Source organism: Molothrus ater, chromosome 4 (genome assembly GCF_012460135.2).
Source record: "Molothrus ater isolate BHLD 08-10-18 breed brown headed cowbird chromosome 4, BPBGC_Mater_1.1, whole genome shotgun sequence".
NCBI lineage: Eukaryota > Metazoa > Chordata > Aves > Passeriformes > Icteridae > Molothrus > Molothrus ater.
Genome location: NC_050481.2, coordinates 11,189,269 through 11,206,808, shown reverse-complemented (window position 1 = coordinate 11,206,808; position 17,540 = coordinate 11,189,269). Strand labels below are relative to the sequence as shown.

The following is a 17,540-nucleotide window of genomic DNA, read 5'->3' as shown; positions in this document are numbered from 1 at the left end:
TGCACCTCGCATTAGCGAGACGCTGGCATCAGTCACCGGAGCCGGCGCGGCGGAAGGCAGTGCCCTCCGAAGGCTGCAAACGCGATTTGCACATGCGTTTCCAGGGAAGTAATCAAATCAGCCGGCAGGCTCGATATAGGGAATAGGCAAATGTTCCGGATTCGCCTGCGTTTGCAAACAGAACCTGTTGCAAGATTTGCAGGTTTTGAGGTTCCTCCCCCTCCCCAAAATAGCTGTTTGGGGATTAAAATTGTTCCAGGCTGCTGCAGGAGGACATTTTTTATTCCCTGAAAGATGCAGCTGTGTCCGGGAGGAACATTTCAGGAGGATCCTTGTGAGGGTTTGGCTACTCTCCATTCTTTCGGAATCCATCCCTGTGCATACATCACAGCAACAGAGTCCATTTTCAGAGATTCATCCCCCCTTCTCCTGGCAGCTTTCCCCCTCTCTTTGCCTCTTTCCTCCTCTCTGATTTCTCCCTGGCTTTTGTTCCTAATTTACCAAGACGTGTTAATGTTCCCTGCTACTCCTCACAGTGCTGCCCATGGGGATAGATGCCACCACGGGAAGGACGTAGACAAATCCTGTGGGGAAACCCTGGAGAAAGAATCCAGGCTTCCACAGAGGCTGCTGCCAGGTAGGTTTGCCTCCCATGCACTGCAAAAATGCTGTGTCTGCACCCCAAAATGTGTTTTAGGGATCTGTATCCTTGTGCCCCTGGGTGGTCCAGTGCTCCCCTCCACCCTCACAGGGGGGTCAGGTGCCCTTGGAGCAGCTCCCGCTGGGTTTGTGCACCCTCATCTGCTGGCAGAAGGAAGAACTTTACTGATTTATTTAATTTATTCACTGTGGGGTGGGTTTTTATCCTCTCTAAAACACAGGAGTCCAGCACCCTTTGGGAAGCAGTGGATAAGCCCAGGCAATCCTTCCATAGGCATTGCTGTTTCTCCTGTGTTCTGTATCACACCCTAAAAAAACCGAGTTGCAGTGGAAAAATCACAAGAATAAGAAAGCAAGGTACCCCATGGGGGGGTTTAATGTTACACAGCCAACAGCAATGTATTTTTTAATAAAATGGCCTTTTATGCCACTTTACCAGCATTGCCTTTTTAGAAGGTTCTAGCAGAGCAATGATGAGATTTTTAGAGAAGGTGGTGGAAAATCCTGCCTTCATTAATTCCCTCTGGGTGAGACTTGTCAGTTTTCCCCTGCCAGGGAGCCTGATGAATGTCCCCACTGCTGCTGGGAGACTCTTCAGGCTCCATCCCTGCCACTCCTATGCAGGAAAATCCCCAGCTGATCCCACGAGCTCCCTCTTTCCAGGAAACCACGTCCTGTTGCTCTGGGGATGCTCCTGGCTCAGGCTGTGAGGTTTTGCCAGAGCTTTGCTGAGGACCTGCCATAGGATCGATACCTCAAAACCTTTTATTCCTGACAGGGAGCCAAGAGAAATATCTCAGCTGCATCTTTCCATTTAAGCTTCCCCTATTAAACATTTTAATGGTGGCAAGGAATCAGTAAATAGAAACTTAGCACCACAGCATGCACATCCATGTGGGCTTTGTTTCCTCAAGTTAAATAACGAGGAAACCTCCAGAAACTGAAAGATGGGATAAAAGTTGCTCAGCATTTGGTTTAAGGCTGACCTCCTGAGGCTCAGGAGGCCCTTTTTTGGGTCATTTTGGACAAGCCAGGGGTGATTTTTACTGGGGGCACTGCTTTCCTGTATGCTCTGGACTGGGAAGATTTATTGTTCCCTGCCACAAGGCTGGGTTTGTCTTATCCCACGGCTGTTCTCTGCTTCAGTGTCACAAACATGGGCAATATGGTCAGAAATGATATTCTGGAAAACAAATCAAAATCCAGAGGAGTGTGGACAGTTCCTGGCAGCTATCTTTCCTGGGAACTGGACTGGCGAGCAATTGTCATCCATAACAGTAGCCACAAAGTTGTGTTTTATGTAAATTGCTCTCTTTTATTTTGCTAGCTGTGTTTTTAGTTAGAAAATTCACTTCAGGGATGTGATGTTGTGAATCCTTTCATTTTTCCCCTCAGTTCAGGGTGAATTCCTTAAATCTGTCTGTTCTACTCAGTGGAGATGAAGGGAACTGTGACCAGCATGAGTGTTCCTGGTGGGACACCCTGAGCAGCTCCTCAGCAAAGCTCAGCCTTCCCATCTGACATGAACAAACACACCTCATGGACTTGATCTACCTTATCCTGCTAAAAATCCCAGGGAAATTTCCCCTCAGGGGTCTCCCAAAATCCCAGTTCTTGTTGTGTGGACACTCCAGATTGTGGCAGTGTCACACCCTCAGTTGTTGCATTTCTGTCATGATATTGCTGCTCCATTTGGCTACAGGGGAGACAGCAGAACAAGTTCAAAGGAGAGAAATAAACAGTACTAGGTAGGAATTCGGGCAGTCTGTCACACTTTAAAGCTGAGGGCAAGGTGACTAGAGTGCCAGACTGTAAGCAAATATATTAATTTTTACTGCTTGTATTTATTGATCATGTATCATATTTGGCACATCATCGTACACGTGATGAAAAAAAAAAACCCCTCCAGTCGTGATTATTGCCCCACAGTATTTCACGGGAATATGGCGAAAGGAATGAACACCGCGCATTCACTGAGGGGCAGACAGGGATTGTTACATTCCCAAGCCCTGCTGCCAATGCTTGCGACTCGACACGCACAGGGGGCGCAAACGCGTGTGAGGTTATCCTTTTTCCTTAGAGAGAAGGAAGCAGTTTATTCCTTTTTCCTTGGCCGAGCGCAGCCGCCATAACCTCACGCAACCGTGAGGAGAGGGAGGGCGTGGCCGGGCGGAGGGGCGGGACCAGCGGGAGGGGCGTGGCTCTGAGGCCAACTCAGCGCGCCGGAAGCGTCGGCGCGCGGCCGTGGGCGTGGCCGGAATTGCCAGCAGCCGCGGCAGGCGGGGGGCGCCGCCATTACGCGGAGCGGAGCAGACCCGAGCGGGCCGCGCGTCTCCGGCCGCCGCCGGCACCCACAGGCGGGCCCGGGCCTCGGGGGGCCCGCCCGGCCCCCCTCGCCATGGAGGAGAAGGGCTTCGCCAAGGAGCTGGACCAGTGGATCGAGCAGCTGAACGAGTGCCGGCAGCTGAGCGAGAGCCAGGTCCGCAGCCTGTGCGAGAAGGTGAGTGCGGGGCCCGGACGTTGGCGGGGCGGGACGGGGCCCGCGGTGTGTCCGGCGTTGGCAGACGGGCTTGCGGCCGGGGCGTATCGGGCTCTGGGGGGCGGCGTGCTGCCTGTGGAACACCGGGCCTGGGGAGAGCGGGTGGTGCCCGCGGCATATCGGGTTTTGGGAGGCGGGGATGCGCCTGGCGGGATATCGGCACTGGGAAAGCGGCTGGTGCCGGTGGATTTGGGGTGAGCGGGATGGTGCCTGTGAAATATCCGCCTTTGGATGCCTGGAGCGGTTTCTGTGAGATTGGACATGGCGTGGCCAGGTCGGTGTCTCCGGAGTATCCAGCGCGGGGACACCGGGGTGGTTCCGGTGGGGTACCCGGTGTGCCGCACAACATGGAGGAGCCCCGCGCTGAAAAATCAACCCCCAGTCAGTGAGGAAACCCACTGGCTTCGAGGTGGGACCTCGGGAAGCAGAGGTGAGACCCAGAGAGACTCCCCGCCCGCTGAGGGGACCAAAACAGAAAGAGGAATGGCTGGATAAAGGACACTGTCTGCTGTTCTGGACAGGCCTTGGCAAACTGTGCTCGGGTTTGTTTAGTGGGGAATGGGAAAAGCCTTTTTTTCCCATCAGGAGAAAGGTCCTCAGACCTGTGCTGGGTGTTGTCTGAGTAGTCTCTCAACACTTCAGTCTGTGACCAAGGGAAGATTTTCTTTGCCATATTCTTCCAGCGGTGATCCTAGCACTCCCTAACCCCCAGACAGCTTCTGTTTCCTTCCCTTCTTTTTCAAATTTTCAGTCCTACGCTGGGGCTGTCTGTTTTGTGACTCTTTCTCCAGAGCTCCCTCAGTTGTGAGGGAGCTGTGGCTGTTCGGGAAGCTGGAGTAGTGGCTCCTGTGTTTTGGGAACCAGATTGTGGCTGGACACACAGGAAATAGAGAGAAGCTGGGTGGGAGAGCTCAGCTGGAGGTGGGGAGGGTGTTTGTCCTTCAGGAGGCAGGTGACAGGGAGGTGTGTCATCTGTCACAGCACCTCGTTCTTCCAGGCTGCTGGAAACTGATGAAAATGACTGGAGCATGAAGGAAACACTGTGCCCTGCACTGACTTGGCTTGTTTAAGTTTTGGGGAGTGGTTGTGTCACCCAGGAGAGGAGCTTACAAAAACCTCTGGGTGTGCAGCCCTGCCACAAAGCTGGTTTAGTTGGTTTCCTTGAAATTATATTTGGAGAAATCCTCTTCTCCAGAACACTTTCTAGCACTCTTGTGTTTGGGGCTGATTTCAGAGAGGCCCAGCACAGTAGTGCCTTTTGCCTCAGGTTTCAGTGTGTGGGTGAACTGAGTACTAAAACAAAAAATCAAAATGAAGTGGGGGAAAAATCCAGAAAAATCTCAGTGTTATTTGTGTGGGTCATTCTTGGTTTAAGTATTGGCATAGTGGGCAGTGATGAGGGAAGAATTGGACACAATGGAGGTGTGCCTAGTGACTGTGTGCTCTTAAAAGTTGTTGAAATTTGCAGCTGTGGAAGTGACATTCTGTCCTCACCTGCCCAGTGGTAACCTCATTAGGGAGCTGATCTGCCCCCTGTGGCTCAGGCAGATGAGGGAGGTGCTGTTCCTCGCTGTGATAACATTGTTCCCATTCTGTTGGTGTTCAAAATGGAAATTAGCTCAAACCCTGCAGAAATTTAGAGGCTGATAGAAGGATTAATTCTGGTCACTGCTGGAGCACACAGGTGAGGGAGTTGAGAGCCATCCTGCTTAATCCAGGTTTTTCACCAAGATGATGAAATGGGCTAGGGAAGAAGGCAGGGAAAAGGCTGTCTCCTTAGTTAAACAAGCAGCCATCCATTGCCATCCCTCTCTTTGCAGCTTCTCTCTCCTCTCCTGGTTCTTGGGATGTGTAAGAGGGGACACAGTCCCGTTGCAGGCAATTCCCAGTGTTGTGCTGTGTTGTGCCTGGCAATGTTTTGTCTCTCTGTTGGTGGTGCTGGTTCAGGAGCCTCTGGGAGCACCTGGGCGCCTTGGCAGAGGCTCTGAGTGTCCCCTGCTGCCTCATTCCTGAAGGGTGAGACAGCTCCATCCCTGCCATCCCTCTGGCTCCCATCCCACTTGGCTGGTTCTCCTTCCAGCCAAGCTCCCTGAGGTTCAATATCCTCAGCCCTCTTGGTGGTACAGTAGTTTGGACTGTGGACATTGGTGGGGTCGAGGTTCAGGTGAATTTTGATCCCGAACTCCATGCCTGGCTTTCGATTCCTAGAGAAAGAGCCTCTATGGGTCAGACCAAGCTGAGGGAATGAATCTTCCAGAAGGAATGGAGTTTTTCCTCTCTCCAAGGCTCTTGAGAAGCACTCAAGGAGTTGAGGTGATGGGCAAGCTCACAGCCAGCAAATGGGCTGCTCCTCAGAGGCTCTCTGAGCACAGACAGGCAGCCATTGGTTGGGTTTATTTAATACAAGGAAGGTTTATTTAATAAAAACACCTAAAAGCTGCTGCTTTTTATCCTGACCTGGATATGGTTTTCATCCAGTGCAAGTGGGACAGATGCACAGGAAGCTGATACCATTAGTCACTGTTTTCTGCAACAAAGGTAGCTAAATTTTGACTTCTAAATCATAGTTATTTATTAGCCTCCTGGATTAAGTGAGTGCTGATGATGCCAGGCAGCCTGCTTGCATCAGAGGTTTTTATTTTTGCTTTGTAATAGTGCTTTTTATTTTAAGTCACTTGATTTCAGTGTTCACACTGCAGTCATTGCTTTTTGGGGTGTTTTTATTGATGCTGAGCATTTTGAGAGTCTTGTTCTGCTTTAGAAAATGATCGCGTGAGGGCAAACTGGGGCTCCCCAGCTTGATGTAAACCAGCTCTGCAGAGTTCAAATGATGGCCTGGATGTGTCCACGTGCACCCATGAGTGTCCTGCCCACAGGGTGAGCTAAAATGGGTGCAGAGGAACAGCTGCTTGGCAGCACAAGGAGCCACTCCTGTCACCTGCCAGCTCCTCCTTCCTCATCAGGGGAAACTTCTGGGTTCTCCTAGCACTGACATTTCAGTTTGTGGGCTGGCCGCCCTTCCTGGGGTAGGTTTGAAGGGAGCCTGTTTGCCCTGTTCCTGTGAAAAAGGAGCCTTGCTGAGCTCCAGCTTGGAACAAACCCCTGCCTGTTGCTTTGTGCAGCAGCCAGAGCACAGGGAGCAGCTGTTTTGTGGGTTTATATTTGTCTCTCCCAGAGGGTGGAAGCTCTCCGAAGGCGCTGTAAATGCTTTTAAAGACATGTGAGCAGAATTTGAGTGCTACTATTGCACTCACATACAACATGTTCAGCAGTTCCAGGCACAGCCCATCTCAGCAAGTCCACAGGCAGGAGGTGACTTTAAGGATCCCTCAGGTTAGGTTCTGTGCAGAGTGCATGCTGGATGCAGTCCAAACTGTCCAAACTGCTTGGGGTGTAGTTATTCCTTCCAAATACATGTTTTTCTGAAGAGAGGCATGGCAGCAAACATTGGAATGGGAATGCAGGCATCCTCAGAGGGTATCCTTGGGAAGCAGCTCGCTTCTGGCAGCACAGGGTGAGCCTTAGCTCATCCTGAGCTAAGGAATATGGCAGGGAATACCCAGATCATCACCTGCCTGTGACTGCTCAGTGCTGGTGATCTTCCAGCCCTTTTGTTTGGATCAGATGGAGCCAACCTGTGGGTGTTCCCCGTGCCTCAGATGTGCCAGGAGCGCTGATCAGCATCAGTCAGTGAGCTGCAGGCAGCACAACAAACCTGGTATTTGATAAGGATAATGAGGTGGTGCAGATAGGCAACATGGCATGGTTGTAATTAGCAGAGGAAGTGCTGGGTGTGGAAGAAGAGATGACTAAATCCAGGGATGCCATCGCTCCATCTGTGGTGGTTTTGTTGCCAGCTGGGTACAGCCAGGGAAGCTGGTTGTGGCTCCATATGTTCCAATTGCCTCTGTCTTTGCTTTCCAGTTGTATGTGACCCGCCTTTAGAAGTTGCTGAAGTGTTGTGCTTGGAAGAGGATTGGAATTTTGGTGGGCAAAATGTGCCCTGGGCAAGGAAGTCTGGCCTTGCTGTAGTAAATCTGCTCATCCCCCTGCACTGGGATTTGGGAAGCACCCCTTGTCTGTGCTCACCCACCAAACTTTTTCCAGTGGTCATCTTGGGCTGTGGGGATGAAACCGGGTTTCCTGTGGGAATGCAGCAGAATAACATCACCTGCCTCTGGAGGAGCTTCCTCCCTTTGTGTCCTAAACGTGCTTTCCTTGCCAGGCTAAGGAAATCCTTACCAAGGAATCCAATGTGCAAGAGGTACGCTGCCCTGTCACCGTCTGCGGGGATGTCCACGGGCAGTTCCACGACCTCATGGAGCTCTTCAGGATCGGTGGCAAGTCTCCAGACACAAACTACCTGTTCATGGGAGACTATGTGGACAGAGGCTATTACTCAGTGGAGACAGTGACTCTGCTGGTGGCGCTGAAGGTACGGCTTGGGAAACTGGGGATAAGACCTGGGAGCTGGGAGCCATTTTCTCCTCCTGGTGACGCTGCCGTTGGCTCGGGCATGACGGGTGTAAATGGATCCATGCTAGGAGCAGAGTGCTGGGCTGCTGTGGGTGATATTCCATCACTCCTTCTTCCATGCCTCTGCTAAGGGAGGTTCTGTCCGCCCCCAGGTGCGGTACCCAGAGCGCATCACGATCCTGAGGGGCAACCACGAGAGCAGGCAAATCACCCAGGTGTACGGCTTCTACGACGAGTGCCTGCGCAAGTACGGCAACGCCAACGTCTGGAAGTACTTCACAGACCTGTTTGATTACCTGCCTCTCACAGCTCTAGTAGACGGCCAGGTGAGTCTGGCGTGAGGAAAAGCCTCCCTCCCTCCCTTTCTGCCAGCTGTGTTGTCTGACATCCAGAGAAACAGTCCCAGACAGGCTCCTGTAACTTGTGATCCCAGGGTGAGATGGCTGGCGTTGGGAATGAGTGTTAACAGAGTAAGACCCAGCTGTTTTGGAGGTCATTGCTCCCACTTAATGGATTGCTCTTTTCTTTCTGGAACAGATATTCTGCCTCCATGGTGGCCTCTCTCCATCCATAGATACACTGGATCATATCAGGGCTCTGGACCGCCTGCAGGAAGTTCCACACGAGGTAACAGAATTCAGAAACTTAAATATCTGCTGGTGGAAAATGCAAATGTTTTCTCACATTGCAGTCCATTTAGACACGTGGTTACACATGGATTATGGCCTTTCCAGGAGCTAGAGCAGATGAACATTTGGGCAAAACACACGTAAGTCAGTGTGCTTTGATTACAGCAGCCTACATAAGGAGAGCTGTGGGGGTTTCACAGCTGTTTTCCCCAGAATCGTGGGAGTTTTGGGCTTTCAGTCTGACTCAAAGAGCAGGATTTGGCAGGGGAGGGAGGGTGTTTACTATCCTCAGCCTCCTCACAGAGGTGGTTGTGAACTGACAACCGCCATGTGAAGCCACATTGTATCACCATCCTTCTTCCCCAGCCAGCCCAGCCTCCCTCCTGTGGTGTTGTACCTTGTTGCAGCTTCCTGGGGCCTGAAATCGGGACTGAAATCCACGCTTGGAGCTCCGGGGGCAGCTGGAAGTTTTGTTGGGAGTGGCTGGGGCTCACAGATGTGTGCTCAGTAAACTCCTCATGTGCCTCGCACTGAGGAGGACGTGCTGGCAGTCTTGCTGCTGTAAATAAAACGTGTTTAAGCACCTTGCCAGTGGTCTAACAGAGAGCTTCTAATCTTCCCAGGGTCCGATGTGTGATCTGTTGTGGTCGGACCCGGATGACCGCGGCGGCTGGGGCATTTCCCCACGTGGTGCTGGCTACACCTTCGGGCAGGACATTTCGGAAACCTTCAACCACGCCAATGGTCTCACACTGGTCTCCCGCGCTCACCAGCTGGTCATGGAGGTAGGGCAAGCGCTGCTAGCCAGGGCTACCAACACAGGGGCCCACAGGGTCTACTCTGGGACACCTTCCACTCACAGGTTTGTTGGCACCTTTTACACAGGTCAGTACCAAAGAGAGGCTTTAGTCACATGGAAACAACAACATAAAGTGACATGCTTTGACCTGCAGCCTAAATAAGGGGATGTTCTGGCCTTTCCAAGCAAATTGCCCCCTCCAAGTAAATTACCAGAGCGGCCGTGTCACGCCCTGTTTGTGGCAGGAATAATCTTTTTCCATGCTGGTTTGTTCTTGCTCTGACTGCTGCTACATCCAACAGCCTGTCCCATAGTGCTCAGCAGTCAGATGTGACAGGGATTATGCCATTTTTGGCTCTCGACAGGCTATTCTTGGATGTCTTGCTGGAAGAATGCCAGGTGGGTCAATGGAGCAGATGCCTTTTTAAAATCTAGTGCAGGTAGATCCCTTAAGCAGAACTGTGTGTCAGAAGTCAGTGGCATTCAGCAGGCAAATTGTCACTTGTGGTGGAGGAAAGCTGAAGGCATCCCTAAAAATCCCAAGGCTTTTTAGTGGTGCAGTCCATAATTTACAAGTGAGGAGGGGATGATCTCCTGTAGGCTGCTTGAAGCTGGTTTTGCCAGGTACCTGCTGCTGCTTCTTGTGGTAAAGCACCTATTTTGAAATGAAACTAAGTCAGTTGGAAATACTTCAGGAAATCTGTAGTTTCACAAGTGCCTCAGAGAGTTTCAGGCCTGAAGAGAAACTTCGGAGGGGCTGAGGTTTAACAGAGACCTTTTGTTTTTCCCTCTCTGTCCCTGGCAGGGTTATAACTGGTGCCACGACCGGAATGTGGTGACCATCTTCAGTGCCCCCAATTACTGCTACCGCTGTGGGAACCAGGCTGCTATCATGGAACTAGATGACACTTTAAAATATTCCTTGTGAGTATGGTGCCTTGGGCTGGGCTCTCCTTCTAGCCACTCTGTGAGGAATGGCTGATCATTCCCAAAGGGGTTCTTCCATGAAAAGCCAGCTCAGACCACTCTGGAATTAATGTGTGCTCTGCCTTAAAGTAAGCAGTGAGTTAAGCTCCTAAAAGCTTCTCTTCCTGGCTGTCTGGAGAGTTGGAGCTTTTGCACTTCAATCTCTTTATTGCCTAAGCTTGATGGAGAGAGTAAAAACACGTGGATTTATCTATTTGTTTTCATCTTTGGTAAGATGGGGAAGAGGGTCTGAATTGTGCTTTCAGCTGCTCCCCTGAGAAAGTGGTGACGGGCTGCTGGGTCACTCTGAGTTTTAACTCTTGTTTGGGGCTTGGAATGTTTTATGTGTGCTAGCAGCAGGAGAACAAGCCTGGTGCTTATCATGGCAGTGGAAAGTGACTTGTGGAGGAGGGTAAGTGATCCCTTTTTGTTTCCTGCAGCCTCCAGTTTGACCCAGCACCTCGTCGTGGAGAGCCTCATGTTACCCGTCGTACCCCAGACTACTTCCTATAAACCTCTCCCAACCTTTGTAGAAGGAAGTACACCTGGCATTTTAAAAGAGCAACAATATTTACACGTTTCTGTAAGAAATCAGGGTTCGTCTCAACTCAAATCCCCATCATGGACCAAAATGTGCCATACAGAGGACGAAGAGCATTTAGCACAACTTGAGACTGAATTCCTTATGACACTCTCTCTGTCCCATGCCCATCAGCCCGAAAGTCAGTTTGCCTGCTGTATTTGTAGTCATTGTTTTCCTTCTGGACTGTTCAGAGAGGAAAAGGTAACACTCTAACAACACTCATCTCCTCTGATGCTTCTTTGTACATTTTTAGTTCTAGTGTTTAACTGGCATGAATTAGAGTTTGTTTTCCAGGGAAGTGCACACTAACTTCATCCCCACTCTTTATTTTATTGGAAAGACCGCTCAACTTAACTGGAGAAAGGAAATTATTCCTGCTTGGGAGTACGTTGTCATAACCCAGATAAAAGCGTTCCCTTTTTAGCTCTATTCCCGTTCTGTGCTGATCCTGCCTCCTTTTTTTTTTTTAATTGTTTTGGGGTATTTTGTTTATTTTATTTTCTCTTTTGTTATCCCCCCCCCCCCTTTCCCCTCTGTATATTTGTCCTGGAAGTGCTTGCAATCCTCCTCGCTGTACCTGAACCAATAAACTCGCCGTTGTCAGCCCCAACACGTGGTGTCGTGCAGGGCCGGGCGGGACCGGGGCGGCACCGGGGGCGGTCCCGGGGCGGGGCAGCGGGGCCAGACCGAGCCTGGAGCGATGGCGGCGGCCGCCTACGAGCTGCTGGTGCTGGGCGGCGGCTCCGGGGGGCTGGCGGGGGCCCGCCGGGCGGCCGAGCTCGGCGCCCGGGTTGCGCTGGTGGAGCCGCAGCGCCTCGGCGGCACCTGCGTGAGTCTCTTGGGGGTGGGGGAGGGACGCGGAAGGGGACGAGCGACGCGGGGCCGGTGCCCTCTCGCTGACCCCGGTGACTGGGATGGTGGCAGAACCCCCGGGCGGGTCGCGGTGCGGGAGGTGGGAGAGGAGGAATCACCCTTCCGGTGTCCGGATGTTGTGAAAGGACCTGCCTTGCCAGGCTGAAGCAGGACGGATTCCAATCCCCCATCTCCACCAGCTTCTTCCCGGCAGTTTCCAAGCCATTTGCAGGATGCCGATGGATCCTGGATCTGTGTAGCACAACTGCAAGGTGGTAAAGCAGAACTCCAGGGCATGGTGAGCTGGTAACGAGCCAAAAAACAAACTGGTTCCTGAAGCAAGTGAGGGACAGGCTCTAATTTTATGCCCTAAATGCATTCTGCTGGGAAAATTACCATATTCCCAGAAGTGCAGGAAAACGATGGCAAACACCTTTCTGCTAGTAAATAATTTTTACATTCTGAATGGAAAAAAACCCCTTGTGTTTGAAGGCCCCACCTTCCGTATTCTCTTTCAAGGAAGTGAAGGAAAACGGGCAAACCGCAAGACCTTGAGCCTCCCAGGGTGGTTACACCCCTCTTTTTCCAAGAACCCCTAATCCTGCCTTTGTTTTCCTGAGCAGAGAGCTGGGATGTGGAATGCTCTCTGGAGCACTGCCTTGGGAAAACTGGGCCTTGACACTGAGACTTGTTCTTGTTCCCTCCAGGTCAATGTTGGATGTGTGCCAAAGAAGGTGAGGCTGTTCTGCCACTGGCTCCGGTGGTGTGGGCTGGGTCTGCTGTGGGTGCCTGCCAAATTTTAGGGAGGTGCTGGCACAGGGTGTGGGGAGGAAGCAGGGCCTCGGAGGCTGTTGAGCCATCGGGATGCCGTGGGCGCTGTGGGCAGAGATGAGGATTCAGGCAGGGGTTTTCCCAGAGTGCCAGCAGTGCTCCTGAGCCAACCTGGGGTTTGCGTGGGCAGGTGATGTGGAACACGGCGGTGCACGCAGAGTTTGTCCATGACCACGCTGACTATGGCTTTGAAACTGCGGGTGTCAAGTTCAACTGGAGGTAAGAATGGGAACCAGTTGGGAATCAGCATCTTGCAGTGAGTGTCCCACAGGGAGCATCCCACTGTCCACTTCCCAGGGGTCCCTGCCCGCTTCCAGGCTCCTGTGGGCTGTGCAGAGCTGCTTACAGGGCCAGCTGTGTTTTGGAGAACAGGGAGCCAACCTGACTCTGGGAAAGACAAACACAGGGAAGGCAGGCACAGAAATCTTGCTTTGGTGGGGAAAGGGTCACAGGGAGCCGCTTTGCCAGAGGGGTTGAGTTCACAGAATCATGGTTGGAAAAGACTTCTGAGGTCATCAGAAGTTTGATCACCACCCTGCGAACTGGAGCATGGCACAGAGTGCAAGGTTCTATCCTGAGCTCTGAGCTTCACCTGCTGGCAGTGATGGCATTCCCTGCTCTGTTCCAGAACCATCAAGGAGAAGCGAGACGCGTATGTGCAGCGCCTCAATGACATCTACGAGAACAATGTGAAGAAGGTGAGTGTGGGATGTGTTTATCCTGCAATCCTAGTGGCAGACGTGATGGATTTTTAGCCACTTTTCCAGCCCTAATGGGTGTCCTCCGACTGTGGAAACCCTGGCTCCATTAGTTGTCTCCTCATGTCGCTGTTAACCCCGTAACTGTAACCCCTAAGGCCCATATTGACATCATCCGGGGCTATGGCAAGTTCACCGCTGATCCCGAGCCAACCATCGAAGTGAACGGGAAAAAGTACACGGCTCCTCACATCCTTATAGCCACGGGAGGGCGCCCGGCTGTCCCTTCCGACAGCGAAATTCCTGGTGAGCCTGATGAAATCCCCCGGGCTCCCAGGCTGGGGAGAGGTCTGCCCAAGCAAAGCAGGCTTTGGGAGAGAAGGGGGACAGCTGAAGGGTGCCAAAGTATCTCTGCTTTGCAGGTGCCAGCCTGGGGATGACCAGTGACGGCTTCTTCGACCTGGAGGAGCTGCCCAGGTAAAGCGGGATCTATACCCCGCAGCCACCGGCGCCATCTCCAGGTGGCAATGCACATGGCATTGTCTCTTCTCCGCAGGCGCAGCGTCGTCGTCGGGGCCGGCTACATCGCGGTGGAGATGGTGGGGATCCTCTCCACGCTGGGCTCCAAGTCCTCGCTGCTCATCCGCCACGACAAGGTAGTGCCACCCCCTGTCCCCAGCTCTCCTTCCCGCCCCGCTGCCACACCCCAGCCCTGGTGGCCAGAGTGGTTTCTGGCTGTCAGTTCCTGGTGAAGGAGGGTCTCACTTGGCACAGGAGTAGTGATGCAGGGGATGGTGGCTGGGAGCCATGCAGAGGGTGGAGGGGATGTGTTTTAGCAGCACCCACCCAGGAGCCCCGTGTTTCTGCAGCCGTCCGTGTCACCACATCCATCCCCTCGAGCTTTATTTCAAGTCACAACTTGAGAAGAGGAAGAAAGGAAAAGAAAATTATGGAAAAATAAACAGAGAAGTTTGTTAACCACAAGAACCCTAAATCTCTTGGGTTCCAGGGGCAGGGAAATGCCGGTGGAGGGGCTGCCAGGTGGTGCCTTTGCCTGCAGATCCTTGTCTGACAGGGTTGGGGGGTCCTTGCCCAGGTGCTGCGAACCTTTGACTCCCTGATCAGCTCCAACTGCACCCAGGAGCTGGAGAACACCGGGGTGGATGTCTGGAAGCACACACAGGTGGGAGAGCACAGAGCAGCCCTGTGCCTTGTTCCATCCCTCCTGCAGAGGCAGGGCTGGGGGAAAGCTGCCCTTTTGGGTGCTGCTTGCTGAGCCGTGATTTTAGTGACATCCCTGCTTCTGCAGCATGGCTGCTGTCTCTTGTTGCAAGGCAAAAGCCATCTACACCTTCTCCTGCTGCCCTTAGGTCAAGAGGGTCACCAAGTCTCCGTGTGGGCTGCTGGATGTGACAGTGGCCTCAGTGGCACCTGGCCACAAGCCGACAGAGGCGGTGATTCGGGATGTGGACTGCCTGCTGTGGGCTGTGGGGCGGGAGCCCAGCTCTGATGGGCTGGGCCTGGAGCGAGTGGTGAGATTTGGGGTTCCATTGGGTCTCCAGAGGCTGTCATAGGGGCCCCACGAGCCCTCCCATCCCTGCTGGAGCATATGTGTCTGCTGTTTGCCATGGCAGGGTGTGCGGATGGACCCCAAAGGCCATGTGGTGGTGGATGAATACCAGAACACCACCAGGAGAGGGATCTACGCCGTCGGGGATGTGTGTGGGAGAGCCCTCCTCACCCCAGGTACTGCAGCCCTGCCCCCTCCCCTGCTCAACTCTGTGGTGCCACGTGGCTCAGGATCCCTGTCCCTCCCTGTCCCTGCAGTGGCCATTGCAGCTGGCAGGAAGCTGGCCCACAGGCTCTTCGAGGGCAGGCAGGATTCCCGGCTGGACTACGAGAACATCCCCACGGTCGTCTTCAGCCACCCGCCCATCGGCACCGTGGGGCTCACCGAAGGTGGGGGCACAGGGGCTGGGGACACTGCCTCAGAGCTGCTGCTTGCATGCTTGAGATGCTTTGATGTCTGGCAAGTGAGCCTTGACCAAAGGGCTTTGACTGCTCTTTTTGAATGTTCTGTGTGCATCCCTCTGACGCCTGTTCCGTGGCTTCTGCTGCAGAGGAGGCCGTGGCCATACATGGGAAGGACAAGGTGAAGATCTACAACACATCCTTCACTCCCCTGTACCACGCTGTCACCCAGAGGAAGGTGAAGTGTGTCATGAAGCTGGTGTGCACTGGCAAGGAGGAGAAGGTGAGTGGGGGCTGTTGAAGACCATGGCTGGCTGTCCTCCTGTCCCCGTGTGGTCAGCTCTTGGGCTGGCATCCAGCTCCCCAAGCCTGGGTCCCACCTGGCCTCTCATTTCTCCTCCAAAGGTGGTGGGATTGCACATGCAAGGGCTGGGCTGTGACGAAATGCTGCAGGGCTTTGCTGTTGCCATCAAAATGGGGGCCACCAAGGCTGACCTGGACAACACCGTTGCCATTCATCCCACTTCTGCCGAGGAGCTGGTGACGCTGCGCTGAGCCTGCGGGCACCGACACCCCGGGGATGGTGGCAAAAATGTTTCACGTGTTTGCAAAAGTGCCTTACTGCTAGACGGGTGCCTGGAGGGTGTGTCTGTAGGGTGGGTGTGGCTTGCTGTGCAGCAGGAAGTAAACACGCTGATGCTGGCTGGTCTCTGCCCTTTGCTCTCTGGTGCCTGTCTCCTGCCATGACCAGCCGTGCAGGGTGCTGGCACGGCCCATGGATGTGGTTTGGGAGAAGGCTGGCAGTGGTCAGGCTCCTCTCCTGCAATCCCTGGCACTGGGGCTGGGCAGGGAGCAGCAGGAAGAGTAGGACTCTGGGGTCCTTGCGGTGTTTGTGGGTGCTGGGGTACCCTGGATGGGCTCCATCCTCCTCTTTACCTCATGTCCCAACACCCCTGGCTCTCCAGCCTGTCTTGACATCACAGGGGGAGTTCAGGGACCAAATTCCCTGTTTCCGGCCCCATTTCCAGTGACTGGAAGCTCCAGACCCAGCTGGGAGAGAAGAGGCCTGAGTTATGTGGGGTTTTGGGGATCAGAATGGGGCCCCCCATGGTGAGCCTGAGCCAGGCACCTTCATGTCCTCGAAACAGGGACTGAGGCCTGGGTTTGGGGGACACCAGGCTCATTTGGCCAGTTTTAGGGTCCTTTAATAAATAAATCAGGCATTTTCTTTGGCTCAGAAATGAGGCAAGTCCTGCGTTGCTGGCACTTGGAGCCAACCCCACCCAGGCAGTCTCAGGGCTGTGAAACAGACTCCAGTCCTGTTTGGGAAGTGCAAGTGGGGGCTCATCCAGATATTTTAAGGCTTTGACCAGAGAGCCCAAATCCTGTATTTAAAATCAGAGAGCCCAAATCCTGTGTTTGGGGGCTCGGGGCAAACCCCAGACTGGTGAGACACAGCAGGAGCCGGGGGCAGAGTGGGGCAGACCCGGGCTGCGGGGTGGGCTCAAGTGTGCAGAGTGGGACTGGGAGCATTTGCACCCCGGGAGTTGCTCCCCTTCCTTTCCTCTCCATGCCCCTCTATCACCCAGATGCTCTTTGCAAGGAAAAAATAGAAATTATGCCATGGACAAAAGCATTGACAGCAGAACTGGATATACCTGGGCAGTGTGAGCAATGTGTGGAAGTCAAACCAGTGACCATCCAGAGGGATTTTAAATCAGATACATGCAGGTTTCATTTCACAGGAACTCCAATTTTTTTGGCACCTCTTGCTTACATGTTTCCCTGTTGGAAGAGGTCAATTAGTCTTTTTAATTACCAGATTAGCCAGCGCAGGGAAAAACAACCAGCATTCCCTGAACACCTCCATCCCTTCCATATCCATCTGCAATCAGGGGCTGATGGACAGCAGCGTGCCCTGAACAGGCTCCAAGGTGGGACTGGATGATCCTTGAGGTCCTAACCAAACCGTTTTGGAGTTCCATGGACAGTTCCATGAGCGCTCCTCGAGTTTATTTCGCATCCTGTCCTTCCTTCTGCTCTCAGCAGTTGGTGCCGCCGGCCTTCCAAAGAGATGGAAGCATCCTGGGACACGGATCGGCCCTGCCGCTCATGGAGCCGTTTTTAAAACTAAAAGGACAATATTCTGCAATGAATCCGTGATGAGGATTCCATGCTGATGTTCTACGGGGAATGGGGGAAGCAGAAAGCGATCCCTGCAAGTCTCAGTTCCCTGCAAGTCTCACTTCCCTGCGCTGTGGATATTTTGTTGCTTCCATGAGTAACACTTTTTCATCTGAAGCTCCTTGGATTCCAAAGTGAACTCGCCACCTTTTGGGCTTCAAGGCAGAGGGAATGTGAATATAGGGAAGTGATAGGGAGACAAAACTGCAGCGGTGTATGTGTGCAGGGAGAGCTGGGGTAGGAATTCTAGACAAAATCCTCTTACCTGGATGCATGATCCTCTCTTGGTCTGAGGTTTCTCTGTCTGTGGCTTTTTAGTGCATCCAGCTCCATGTCCCCAGTCCAACATCCT

The 17,540-nt window shown here is 53.1% G+C and overlaps 2 protein-coding genes across 3 annotated transcripts; both read left to right on the top strand.

Moving 5' to 3' along the window:
- Nucleotides 1–2,939: 2,939 nt before the first annotated feature.
- On the top strand, nt 2,940–11,262 carry LOC118700263 (serine/threonine-protein phosphatase 2A catalytic subunit alpha isoform). Its single transcript, XM_036404643.2, has 7 exons — nt 2,940–3,160; nt 7,425–7,634; nt 7,828–8,001; nt 8,213–8,302; nt 8,928–9,089; nt 9,909–10,027; nt 10,510–11,262. Exons 1-7 carry the CDS (start codon nt 3,059–3,061, stop codon nt 10,580–10,582), a joined length of 930 nt encoding a protein of 309 aa, XP_036260536.1. The 5' UTR covers nt 2,940–3,058; the 3' UTR covers nt 10,583–11,262.
- Nucleotides 11,263–11,352: 90 nt separating this feature from the next.
- LOC118700264 (glutathione reductase, mitochondrial-like) lies at nt 11,353–15,706 on the top strand. Of its 2 annotated transcripts, XM_036404644.1 has the most exons (13): nt 11,353–11,481; nt 12,212–12,238; nt 12,466–12,554; nt 12,964–13,033; nt 13,192–13,339; nt 13,456–13,510; nt 13,590–13,689; nt 14,130–14,216; nt 14,404–14,565; nt 14,668–14,779; nt 14,861–14,992; nt 15,154–15,287; nt 15,410–15,706. In XM_036404644.1, exons 1-13 carry the CDS (start codon nt 11,353–11,355, stop codon nt 15,557–15,559), a joined length of 1,395 nt encoding a protein of 464 aa, XP_036260537.1. In that variant the 3' UTR covers nt 15,560–15,706. The 2 variants fall into 2 exon arrangements, with proteins under 2 accessions (XP_036260537.1, XP_036260538.1); XM_036404645.2 differs by lacking the exons at nt 11,353–11,481; nt 14,404–14,565 and having other exon boundaries at nt 11,594–12,238.
- Nucleotides 15,707–17,540: the final 1,834 nt, after the last annotated feature.

Coding starts and splice junctions, on each gene's coding strand:
- LOC118700263 (XM_036404643.2), top strand. CDS start 3,059: ATGGAGGAGAAGGGCTTCGCCAAGGAGCTGGACCAGTGGATCGAGCAG. Junction 7,635..7,827: donor CTCTGCTGGTGGCGCTGAAG/GTACGGCTTGGG, acceptor GTCCGCCCCCAG/GTGCGGTACCCAGAGCGCAT. Junction 8,303..8,927: donor TGCAGGAAGTTCCACACGAG/GTAACAGAATTC, acceptor TAATCTTCCCAG/GGTCCGATGTGTGATCTGTT.
- LOC118700264 (XM_036404644.1), top strand. CDS start 11,353: ATGGCGGCGGCCGCCTACGAGCTGCTGGTGCTGGGCGGCGGCTCCGGG. Junction 12,239..12,465: donor TTGGATGTGTGCCAAAGAAG/GTGAGGCTGTTC, acceptor TTGCGTGGGCAG/GTGATGTGGAACACGGCGGT. Junction 13,034..13,191: donor ACGAGAACAATGTGAAGAAG/GTGAGTGTGGGA, acceptor GTAACCCCTAAG/GCCCATATTGACATCATCCG.